This window comes from Aquila chrysaetos, chromosome 6, assembly GCF_900496995.4.
Source record: "Aquila chrysaetos chrysaetos chromosome 6, bAquChr1.4, whole genome shotgun sequence".
Lineage (NCBI taxonomy): Eukaryota > Metazoa > Chordata > Aves > Accipitriformes > Accipitridae > Aquila > Aquila chrysaetos.
In genome coordinates this window covers 13,105,187-13,118,238 of record NC_044009.1, presented here as the reverse complement: position 1 = coordinate 13,118,238, position 13,052 = coordinate 13,105,187, and the positions used below count along the sequence as shown (strand labels likewise).

At 38.9% G+C, this 13,052-nt stretch overlaps 1 protein-coding gene across 23 annotated transcripts in view; it reads right to left on the bottom strand.

The window, feature by feature from the left end:
• LRRFIP1 (LRR binding FLII interacting protein 1) overlaps positions 1 to 13,052 on the bottom strand; it is a 115,708-nt gene that overhangs the window by 4,898 nt on the left and 97,758 nt on the right. For 17 of the 23 annotated variants that reach the window (XM_030016756.2, XM_030016757.2, XM_030016758.2 and 14 more), the window contains 3 exons: positions 12,677 to 12,769; positions 12,061 to 12,202; positions 6,833 to 10,363 (listed from right to left, as the gene is read on the bottom strand). In XM_030016756.2, the coding sequence (XP_029872616.1) occupies positions 8,253 to 10,363; positions 12,061 to 12,202; positions 12,677 to 12,769 (2,346 nt within the window). In that variant the 3' untranslated portion in view covers positions 6,833 to 8,252. Of the gene's footprint in view, positions 1 to 201; positions 282 to 724; positions 843 to 1,781; positions 1,829 to 6,832; positions 10,364 to 12,060; positions 12,203 to 12,676; positions 12,770 to 13,052 lie in introns of those variants that run through there. The other 6 variants (XM_030016780.2, XM_030016781.2, XM_030016782.2 and 3 more) reach the window with 3 other exon arrangements.

The window sequence follows — 13,052 nt, the reverse complement described above, 5'->3', positions numbered from 1 at the left end:
ATATTCACTCTTCCCCATATACAAATGAAAGCATTTTAGTCTTTATGACTTACGTGCAGTAGCCCTGATGCTCCAACACTCTTACTTCTTATTTTAAGGGAAAAATCACAGTAAACATTATTTCATTTGTCATATAATAAAATACACTTTCTCTTTGCATTCTCACCATGCCTAAACAAACAGAACAAGCCAGAAACTTACATTCTGTTCCAATGCTGTTATCTCTTGCTCAGACTTTGCTAGTTTAAATTTGAGATCACTGATTTGTCTGTTGGCGTCTCCTAAAAGAATTGCAGATTTATCAGAGATGTCAGAACAAGTATCAACAGTGTCTTCTAACAAGCCTGTCATAAAATTTCCATGCTACAGGAATCTACTTGGGGCAGCAGTAGAGTAGCACGTGGTCTCTGCCAAAAAAGTGCCCAGCAGATGGACGCTATTCCAGTCTTGCCTGATTCCCTTCTGACCGCTCTGAAAGCGGAATTAACCAAGAACTCACCCCAGCTCTCCTGGGGAACAGAAGGGAGATTTCCAATTGCAGTCTTGCTCAAACAAAGGATAATCACCCTCACCTCTGGTAGAGGTGCGTGGCTGGCTCCCAGCTTGAAGCTCCCTTACAACTGAAGGCTCATTTTTACTTAGAGCCATGTGGTTATTGTACAGATACATTTTCTCATTCACATACAGGACATAAAAGTTCTCTTAAAATCAAAATGCAGCTCACTTTGGAGGTCAATCATGTGCATATCTGTCCCATTTTCCAGAACTTCATCTTCTGATTGTGTATTTTCCATCTTGCCATTCTTCTGCTTTTCTTCCAGCTGTCCCTTTAATTTTTTAACCTGAAGGACACAAAATAATTAGTTATTAAAATCAGAAAGGGAAAATTGTGGCTCAATACTCAAATTCACTCAAGTATTAGAAAACAAATTATATTTTTTTTTAAACTTAAATTCCAAAAAATCTTTTGTTCAAAGTAATATCCTAGAAATTCTTTTGGCAAATGACTCATCATATTTTAAGTACCAGTGCTTATACATAAATTCAGGACCAAACATTAACGAGTGGAAGAAGACTGTTTTATTAGAAAAGCCATAAATGTTCTGTAGGCACATTCATGTAAAACATTCTTAAAACCCCCAAACCGCGTTTGGTTGTGTGAGAAGTCTCAAGGCCAAGGATATAGTCCATAAATGAAAGCACAGAGCATCCTGCAGAGAAACAGATCATCTAGTTTTTTGAATAAGCTTTATATCTACTATGGACTATCAAGGTACCAGCAATAACTACTTTAATTGCTATTTACCCATCTACTGTAATTCCTCCAGCATTTCTCTCCAAATGGCCCATTACCCACAGACCCAGAAATTGGGAAGGCTTACTCTTGGAGATAAAATTTGCTTCTACAATTTCTGGACTATATTTGTTTTTCCCTTGGGCTTGGCCAATCCAAAGTATTCTTTTTCAGAAATAGTCCTGGAGAAGGAGTTTTAGGTGACTAAGGACACTGAACGTGACTGCTTAGCAACGTGGAACAGGCACACTGGGTCATATCTTTCTTCCCTTGTATCCTGAGTTAATGCGCAAGAGAAATGTTTCAGAGGAATAAAGTGGCAAGCAATGCAGTTAAATCCTCAGCAAGAGCAACCTTCCACACATTCTGAAAGGCAATGGTACTGCTGTTCTGTACCTTACGTTGCGGCTGTTTTGATTTTCTTAGTCTATACTACTCTTATCGTAGATTTAGCAAACACACAGCATTTCAGTTTTCCTGTGATTACCTGGTCTAGTAAGGATTCTCGTTCATCAATGAGTTTTTTCAGTCTGTCTGAAAGAGAAAACTTAAAGTTCAGTGCTGATTTGATCGAGCCGCACTTTTCAGAGTGCATCTGATATAAGACCAAACCATTAAGGTTAGTGAAACTAATGATGAAGGTAGTTATGCACGTACCACAGGAAATGAGGCCACAGACAGGGCTGGGAAGGGGCTGCAGCCAGGGAAGGTTATGTCATTCTCACAGAACATGCTTGTCACGGCAGTAGCAGCACCCAGCTGCATGCAAAGAGGCTAATCTTCTACATTAGGCTAGCATGCAAGAACTCTAGGGTCAAACACAACTGCAACACAAAATCTCACAAATCTTTACAGTTTAACATTATGAAAACACTGTAAACACCTATAATCATAGCTAAGCACATTCTCAGCACTTTAAATCTTCACTTCTTTTACCGAACAGCATGGCAATGACATTTTGTGTTATCTCCAGTATTATGACCAGAAAAAGATTTGCCCATTAAATTATTTTTGTTTCAAACACAGCGGTCTGGTAAAACATTCTTTTCTCTTTAATCGTTCATAGTCAGTTCTCCTGGTCAAACATCAAGCAGGTGATGGGCAATCCGGTCCAACTGTTGTGCTACACTTGAACTTGGAAGTGCTACAGATCAGCACATAGATATATGTGACATTCATTAATAAAGTGCACATTACAGAATGAGACAACTGGAAAAAAGAACTAGAAAGTAAGTAAACAAATCAATTGGGTTTTTTCTTCTCTATTAAGGGGTACAAAATGTGAAAGCATTTTAGCAGGTACTCACAATTTTTCTTATCACTTTACCTCATTAATTAACAACCTTAGTTTGTTCAGGTACACCTCAAGAGAAGTACACTGGAACACAGCATTCAAATATACTTATCAGAAGAGCATATATTGACCTCAGACAGGTCTTACTCCACAAGTTTGATGTGTATGTTTATTGCAGGTTTATTTAGCTTGCCTCCCTTGCCAGCAAGCAGTCACCTGGGCAGAACTCAGGGTGTTCAGAGCTCAACTCCACATCTAAGGTCTGGCCTGTTAATTAAATGGTTAAAATCCAAAGATCACTCAAGAAAAAGGTCTTTTTGTAAACTTAATGAAAGCAATTGACAAATTACAGATAGAAGGCTGGTGGGCTTTCACCACGTAAATTCTCTTGATAGACTTCAATATTTTTTAAAAGCTTTAAAAATAACCAGTCCTCATTTGTTGTTAAATCCTGAACAGGCCAAAGTCTTGTGGTTCCCCCTTTTTTCTTGTTAACACACACAGTAAAGGGAATAGAGTCTGTATTGAATCAAATAATGGGGAAAACTGAAGTTTTCAAATGAAAGTCCCTCTATATGGCAGACATGTACAGTCCCTTAGCTAGTAATAATGTGGTATGTCACTCCCCTCCTGGGTATACAAGTTCCCAGATACCAGCAGTCATTCTAGAGCATGGACTAAAACCTTTACTGTGGCTCCTGATCCAATACCCAAACACAGATCCTAAAGTGACATCCCAGTTCAGCAGTTCTATGCATTCATTTTGAACTTCCTCAAGTCCTATCCTTTTTTTTTTTTTAGCCATTTGTAACATACCCAACATGGTTACACCTGAGCATTGATATGGAAAAACAAAATAAACAAAAGCAAACAAACCACATTTTTGTAAACTATCAAGAGTAACAAAAATTTACAAGTATAAACCCCTTCAAATTAATAAAACAATTTCACATATCTGTATGGGAAGGAAAGGAAGCTTAAGACAGACATTCCGTAAAAGATTAAAGATAGGGAAGAAAAATAAAGGTCAATGAAGAAGACAAGGAGAGCAAACTGTAAAAGAAAGGTCAGAGATATTCAGACTTGGAGATAGGATTGGGAGTCACAGGTCAGCAGAGATCAAGAAATGAAGTTCTAAGGATTGGAAAGAGAATGAGGACTGATGCAGAAGGAAACCTCTAGGCCACTACAAAATTAGCCCAAACTTATTGACTCTAAAGGGGCCAAATAATCCACCTTAACCTTGAAAGTAACTTAAGTCATGCACATGGCTAAGTAACTTTCACTAACACAACCACTGCTGTGGGGTGAAATATACCTGCTTGAAGAAAAGACACCTCCTCCAGTTTCCAGTAAGGAAGCACATCAGCTTCCCCCAACCCCGTTCTCTGTAAAATGGATGTTAGGATTGTGGGATGGACCTTCAAATCTGATCTCGCCATCAGTTCTCTCTTCCCTCATTATGGACATTGTGCACCCCACTGGGAGAGATGACATGCTGGCAGCAGGATTTACATGACCACAGAAGAAATCAGTTTGCTAAAATTGCCATTCTTCTGCACATACAGATGAAGGTCTTTTAAGTTTCACTTATCTTAAAACCCCACACTAACAAAGAAAACTTACTTTAGCTTTAATAGATATCTCTGCAGAGTCACCTTAATTTTGCATTTAGGAGACATTTTTCCAACAATTCAAGGATCTGAGGACCTTGAGAACAGGTGAGCAGAAAAGAGCAATCTACTGAATTAGGACACAAAGCAGCTAATTAAAATTCTCATCTGTAACAGTCATTATCCTTATTTCACATACAAAGATACTATAATGAATAACTAGAGTGTGACATTCATCTCACTTGAATTTAACTTTGGTAACACAATTCCCAGGCTATTCACAGCACCAAATCACGGCTTTCATAAACAAAGGAGCTTAAGAGAGGGCTGATGTGATGAGCTGGGCCCTGGAAAGGCCTGGGAGAGTGCAGGACATGAAGCAGGGGGGGTAGTGGTGGTGGTGGTGACCAGTGTCTTCTGCTATTGTACAGGCCTGTTTGTAAGTCAAATGACTATTCTCACTACCTTGGTATTGCAGTTGACTCAAGGTATTGCTAACTAGGGTGCTGCTTCAGTGGCACAGTTGACCTAACATCCCCTAATCAGCCACAGACCCTTGATGTCTCTTTCTGCTTGGAGGGGAGCATGGGGTGGGAAGCAGCTGTTTTTAACCTGAATGATTTGCATGGTGTGTGGCCGGGCAAGGAATTAATCCTGATGCAAATGAAAGAGGTAAACTGTACTTGGAGGGTGGGAAGACATCCCATGAAATCACACCAGCAGCCCCAAGCAGCTATTCAGAACACCCTGCAAGAATCCAACTGTCAGATCAATAGCAGGTTGGATAATACTCTTTCTCCAGATCTGCCAATTTATTTTGGACCATGAGAAAACAACAACAAAAAATATTGAGAAATGCCTTCCTCTCTTTCTCAGAAGAGGAACACTGCTGGGCACAGGCTGTTGGGACAGTGAGTAAGCATAGGATTTAGAAGACACCAACCAGCTTGCAATACTGATTTTGAGGGGGACAGGAGGACTGTTCTTTTCAATAATAAAGGAAATATTGACCAAGGCCTTTCACTATTACTTGCTGAACAAGGAAAAAAACCCCAACATTTCTTCAGCTACGCTTTTGAAAGCATTTCAAGCTAGCTCTGAACTTGCAGTAACGCACAAACCTGGGCTACAGGCTACATGTACTCACCAGGTATTGAACAGAAAACGCAGTGAGCATTTGGAGCTATGGAACTATTCTGAAAGACAGAAGTCATACCCTGAGCATGGTGCTCACTGCAGCACACATCAGCAGACTGTCCCTGCTTAAAACAAAATGGGTAACATAATAGCACCAAATATAAATCTTGATTTTAATTCACGTCATGATTTTTTGGTTTCATGTTAGACCGTGAAAAGACTGACTTTGATATTTTGGTGTCTTTGAAAGTCAAAACCAGCAAAGAAAGGGACAAGCTAGATCTTTTCTTGGATCTGTTAGATATTGCAGGGAAAATGCCAGAAACTGTTTTCAATTGTATAACTTTACAAAAGATGTATTTTGTAGGTAATTCCTCCTGAGACACTGCCTCCTCTCTCTCTCTAATGGCACAGATTTCACTCAATGCTAGCTGGCATATAATATTTAAATTACTAAATTTTGAATATAACATCTAGCAGTTCCCTTATCTTCAAGATGATTTATCTGGGAGACCTCCCCCTCTTCCTCAGTGTGCATATAGTCAAGCAAAAAACAAAGAGGTAAATAATACCATGACCACCTTCTCCACGGTACTTGCCCAATTCCAGAAGTCAGGGACCAGCGGCCGACAGAGGTACCAAGCAGCTAACGTTCAAGGATGAATTTCTAGTACAGCAGCTATTCTGCATTGCCTGTTCATGTTCTTGCTCCTACCCTAGTTTCACTGAGAAGTTGGCCAGTTACTGTGGGGTAAAAGCTGGTACATGGACAGTTAAGACCAGAGTTGTTTCTCCTTCTGTGACTTGGCTTTAAAAAGAACCTCTCTCAGAGATGCCTTGTTTTCTGAAGTGGAAAAACTAGTTAAAATCAGCTCACCATTAATTCCCGCAATCACCCAGAAGCATTTCTATTAGAAAAAAACTCATATGAAAAATACAGGAAATGCTGGCATGTGCCTAATTTGACTCAGAGTTACTTATAGATCTATCCACAAGTATAGGTGAAGCCTGGTAAGCAAGGTTAATTACATATTTAAGTGTATTTAAAAATTCAATATAAATACATTTAAAATACTTTCAACATTAAACCATGTATTAGTGTTGCGAGTATAGCAGAGACAAACCTTTAAATAAACACTGTGACATAGTAACAAGAGATGCTTTTAAGATCTATGACTTTTTAGATTAGCATTTAGTGTAAACCCTTCAGAACAACTGCTAATACTTACAGAAAGCATACTGGAACTGTTGTAAGTTGGAGAGAAGCCATATGAAAAGTTACAGGTTTATAGTCCTGTTATAGGTTTACAGTTAAGGGTGCCATCATATACGAAAGGTCCTCAAACACCAAGGCTGCCCATTCCTAAGACGACAGCTCTTCTAGCTATGTAGCACAACACAGTAAATTTAACAAAGCTGCAAAAGATGTTTTTGAAATTATATAATTTCAATAAATATGTATGCAGGTTTATAAACAGTGCTCTGGACAGGCAATTTAAAGTATAAAATGTGTTTATTTCAATTATATACAGATCAGTACATTTTGATATACATCTTGAAATTTTGCAGGCTGTACTCCATCAACTTTGTAACATGAACACAAACACAGCCTTCCATAGCCCCCCCCCCAAACTCCTCAATTTGCATTCCCTTGGGACGTTCATCGCTTAAAACAACTTTAAATGAATTTTTAAGTATGCAAAACACGCTCTTCCTCCCAAGCACCAGCAAAGACGCAAGAAGAAATATACCAATGGAGTCAAAGTGTTTAATCTATGCCAGCAATTCAAAGCAATCCAGCTTTTCAAAAAGGCACAGGGACTAGTATACAGAACAACAATTGTCTTTGGCCTGATAGCCAACAAGAATTAAGATATGCAAAATTATCTTCTTTCCAGAAAGGAAGAGGTCAGGAATTTTTCAGAGATAAAAACATTCTTTCAGAATTTGCAAAAAATATAATGCAGTAAGGAAATGCAATTCTAAACAAAAATCTTCTTGGAAAAATAGATACTTTATATATTCATAGCTAGACAGTACTTGATAGCAAACCTAAGCACACATTACAGTGTGTATTGACACTTTCTTCAGAAAAAAAAAAAAAAACAAACCATGTGAGACATGGTGTAAAAGGCGTATTGTGGTGCAAAGTGCCTAGATGAAGTAAACATGTATATATTTATTCCTTTCAGCAAACTAAGACCTCTATGTTGCACTTTCTTCAAACTGTATATTGTTCTTCCAAAGTGTTTAGACTAAGCAGATTCACAATGATCTAACTATATTTTGGAATAGGACTGTATCAGAAATACACACAAAGTGGAATGAGAGTATCTTTTTTTTCCATAGTAAAAAAAAAAAAAGTTCCTAGGCTTTAAGCATTCAAAAAGAAGTTTCAACATCAGATCAGTGTTGCTGATATACTGAGTTCCTTCATGAAGTGTTAATGTACTTGCTGTAGATCTAATGCGCGTAGGTACACATAAGTATGCACATTAAGTTCACAAAGGTCCAATGCACGTAAGTACATTCAAGACATCTATCATCTAGGCTAGAAAAAAAAAAGGATTTTCTGTAGAAATTCCTCAGTAGCAGTTATTCACACTAAAAGTACTCTAATTGCAAGATAGTCTGAATAGTTGATTTGTGAAGCTCGCTCTTTTGGTGATAAACTTTTAACCTGAGACACAGCAAAATCAAACCCACGCACGATTTCCTGTGGCTAGGTACGTCAGTGAGTAACTTAATACTTGCATCATTACCAGTTATATAACATTGTATTATGATGAGAGTTACCTATAAAGAAAAAAACTTTAAGAGGATTCCTAAGGTCTGATGTATTGTGCAAAGTGCATGTTTCTGAACTGGGACTGATCAAATGGCATGCAACTCATGTAGCCTTGAGATTTTGAACTTATGATATTATACAGTCATCTCTGGGTTTACCCTTACCCCTTCTGCCACCCTGCAAATCCTCCTTGCTTTCATCCCTGTTATTGCCAGCACTTTCCAAATCCTGTTCCAAAAGATTTTCATCTGCTATTCTTTCCACTTTGTTAGAATCTGATGATTTGATTTCATCTTCTGTCACATCAGTCTTCTCATCAGTTTTCCATGATGCTTCCCCTTGCAAGCGCCCTGTTTCTTCAGGCTCATCTCCTTTTTTATGCTGCAAGCTGTCATCTTCAGTCAAGGCATCTTTGGTTTCTATTTTGTCTGTTCTTTCTCCAGCTTCATCTGTTTGGGCAGTTTTTCCAACAGCACCATTTGCTCCACCACCCTCCTCTTTCTGTGTATCAGCTTTCTCTCCATCACATTTTTCATCAGTTTCTAGTATCTGTTTTGACTCTTCATCAAAATCAAATGCATCACCATCATCTTCCAGTCTTTCCTCTACTTGAGCCTCCAATTTAACTTGTTCACTAACATCTTCATCCTGCTCAGCTTTCTGTGCCAGGGAATTATCTGCACTTTCCTCAGAAGCAAATCCACCATCATGGTGGTCCACAAGCTCTAACTCTTGCTCATTTTCTTTCAGTGCTTCTTTATCAACTTTGTTTTCAGTAGTTACACTAACGTCTACAGTTGACTCCTCTTTAGATTCACCTTCCTCTTGTTTAACTACATTCAGCACTTCACCTTCTAAAGGAATATTTTTCTCTCCCACTGTATCACCCGTTGTTTCTTCACTACAATGAATTGTTTGAACTTCTGCCCTTGGTTTTAAATCTTCTACCCATTCTGTCCTACTTTCCTTTCCTTTCCCAGACTCATCCCCTGTTTCCAATTCTGACTCCTTAATTTCATCATCTAAAAGACTTGGGTCTAAACTGGTTTCCTGAGTCGTCACCTCTTTCACAACATCTGTGTCTGGCTCTGCCTGATGCAGCACACTTCCTTTTACCTCAGTAATACCGCCTACAGCCTCCACAGATGCCTTATCTTGCTCGCCTGTTTCTGCAGAATCTGAACACATTTCCAACTCTTCTATTAGTCCTTCCTGCTGTCCGTCCTTCTCAGCCGTAGCATTTTCAAGGTCAGTTTTATCTAGATTGTTTTGTTCCTCTGATGATGCTGAAGGACTGTCCTCTGAAGAAAATGGTTGGATGCATGCCTGATCTCCTCCACCTTCATTTTCACTTGTATCTGCTGGGACACCGCTTTCACATGACTCCTTCCCCTCCAAACCCACAGATTCCGTTTCCCCCATCTGACCCTGAACTGCATTCCCAACCTCATTTTCTTCTTCACCTCTATCACTTCCCGTTTTATCAATTCTTCCCTCAAGGCAGTCTTTGCTTTCAAAAAACTTTTCCTGCAAGACATTTGTAACCTTGTTTTCAGCACTTTCTTCTGAGTGTGGGAGTCCCTTGGTGTGACTCTCCAAGTTTACCTCTTCATTAAGTGAGCCTGCTACTGGAACCTCTGGTAGCCCTGCCTGGTTAGAAACCAACTCACAGCTCTCACTTGTAATGGTGGCTTCCTGATCTACTTCATTACCATTCAGGGCATGGCTAGTTTTAAGATCCTCTCGTTCTTCCCATTTGAGTGCAGCTTTTTCCAGTTCATGCTCTGTACCTAAGTCACTAGGCATTTCCTGAGGAGTCTCAAAAATCTGATGACCTTGCAGAGAGCCCACCTCCAAGTTCTGATTTGTCCTGGCATTTAAGTCATGGTGTTCAGCCTCCACACTAGCAGGCTGTTGGACTGATGTGCCTGCAGACTCTGTCACCTTTCTCAAATCATCTGCGTCACCATCATCATTTGAAGAAGTGCTCCCTGATATATGTTCTGTAAGGCTTTGAATCTGTTCTGTAAACCTACTATCTGGTAACATCGCTGTTGACAGGGCATCACGTTCTTCAACCATTTTTTCTGCCTTTGCATTTTCATCAGCATGCAATGTCTGTACTTCCTGCTCCTCAGACTCCTCTTTGTGTTCCTCACGCTCAGTATTCTGCAAGATTTCTCTTTTCCCCATATCCTCCAAAATCTCATTTTTCATGTCCACTTCATTGGCTTTGCCTAAAAGACCATTGAGAAAGTTGAAGGGACCACACTATAGCACTTACCTCCCCACTTAAAACCCAGAAGAGAATGAATCAAAGAACAGGTTAATAAAAGATCAGCTTTTGCCAATTACGTGAGGCAAAGCAGCAATTGAATTAGTAAGGGTTTGGGGTTTTTGATCAGTGAAATTCACCACCACCCTCTCAAAGCAAGAAGTCTCTGGTGCTGGCTTGTGTTTTATTAAAGTAAAAGATTTATGCTCTTGGCTGTGTGAATTACAGCTTTTGTAGATGAGAACAACTGTTTCAAGCAGTGTGATTTAACAGAAATACTTGCAGATGTAACACTTAACAGTAAAGATTATTTTTTCCTTGGCAATATTCTCTACAACTTTAACCCTAACACCACTCTATGCATGCAAGAGTGTGCGTCTGATGCCATTATAATGAAGTAATCAAGGATTATTCAGTAATATTTTACCCCTAAGTATCATAAAGAGGCATCATCAGTGTATATGACAGATGTAAAATCTGATTGGCAAGCAAATGGTTCAGCTGTTTAACATTACCAACACAGATCAAAGCTCAGGTACTTAGTGCCCCTTACAGCCACTTCATCCACCCAAAGGGATGGGGACTTCTGTGGTTTGGGGTTTTTTTTGTAACAGTTTTTCTTCAACTTGTATTTGGAAGCAACAGGTATTAGAACAACAGCGTTTGTGGTTTCAGCAGTTAGCTTTTGCTTCTATGTTGTACCTAATTAAAAAAAAAAAAACAAAACACCAAACAAAAAAACCCAAACCCAGAATAAGGAGAGAAAGAAATTACACTTAAAAATACACCCTTACCTTGTTTCTCATGTTCCAGATTGTTTCCACACAAAAACTCAGTGAGGAAAAAGCAGCCAAGAGCTAAAAGCAAGATAACTTGCACTTGCAACAGTTGGCTGCCTGTTCCTATTCATTAGTATGTTCATTTAGAACAAAAACAAGAGGGGAAAAAAAAAAAAAAATCTATTATCTCCTTTCCTTCCACTAGTATCAAAGTTCTCTGAGTGGCCGTTCATCACAAGTGCCTAAGAACAATGTTTTTGCCAACCAGATTTCTCAATCCTAACACTACCCATCTCAGAGTCATATTCTTTGAATTTGACAGTGTTAATCCTATTATAACAAGTAAAAATGTCAAAGTGTTAATATTAAACTGCTCAATAGTACTAGATACCAAGAACAATGAATTCATACATTAGTGTGTTTTAACAGTGCCCAGCACTGTTTTCAGCAGGCGCTTACAGTTCTCAGGTATATAAATGAACCAACATATGAGTTCTTTACAGGAAACTAAAATGCTTTTTTTCTGATTCTTTAGGATATGTGCTGAAAAATATTGAACAACAGTAGGATTATTCTGGGAGAATTTTCAAATTCAGGCTTTAAATAGTAATCTGAATGATTGCTACTTATCTGTAATATAATATTTGTATTCTTGTCCTTTGTTGCCTTGAATGGGGAATGAAGTCTGCCTTTGCAGGAAACTGCACAACGTACTTGAAGTGATAATAAATATTAAGCAGAAAAATGCATAGGAAGTGATTTGACAAGTAGCATGCTGCGTGATGTGTTAATTGTCCCACTAACAAAGGCCCAAACTCCAAGCAAAGATGAATGAAGGGACAGACAGACAGAAAGATGTGAAAGGATATACAGCACTTACCTAGCGTCCCATCCCCTCCTGCCTTTAATGCCAGAGTTGTGCCTGGAACAGTTCTGGAAGAATCCAAGTGTCCTTCATTATCAAGAACGTCTGATGTCTCCCCATTGGTGGCTATGTCAGAGTCTGGGATTATGCCATGTTTCTGTGGGGAAGCAAAAGCAATGCTTTAGAGCCCGCTGCTTAGAAAGGGGAAGATTGCTCAAGTGTTCTTGTCCTTGATATTCTCAATAAACAATTGCTTCAATCGTTCCATTAACATGTCTGGAAGTCAGAAAAGAGCACAGAATATTACAGTTCTCAGTTTAGCCATTATGATAGAAAGCAAGTGATCCCAGCTCTTTTTTTTTTTTTTTTAACAACATAAATCTCCTGCGTAACATCTTCCTCAGAGAAGCATCTCCTACAAAAACAACTACTTAATACTACAGTCTATACTAAGAGCTTACAGTCAACACTAGGGGGAAGGACTTTATGTAGAAAATTCCTGAAATGGCAACTTTCAGGCAACATGAAAATAGAGTTCTTGCTACTGAGCTAGATTCAAATTTTCTGTAAAAACGTACAGGAGGAAAAGGTCAGCAGTCGAATATAAGTGTCTTTTATTCCTCTTGCATACCTTCAGTTGCTCCTTCAGCACAACCACTTCATCTCTAAGGTCATCCCGCTCACTCCTTATGGAATCAAAGAAATCTTTCTGCCTCTCTAATGCCTGAGTTACCAACACAGACAGAGGGCGAGAAGATGTGAAGAAAGGAAGGGAGACAAGTAAAGAACATGAAAAGCAAGTGTAAACAAGAATGAGTAGATTTAAGATATTCAGAGATTGATGGAAGTGGCATGTATGAAAAAGGTAAAGTTTACAGATTAAAGGACCAAGTTTACATACACACAGATAAACTTCAAATCCAAGAAATGCAAAGCTTATTCAATAATAATTCCTCCTAAATTCCTACTAAAGACATTCAGAGCCCAATCCTTCATTAGGGATACTT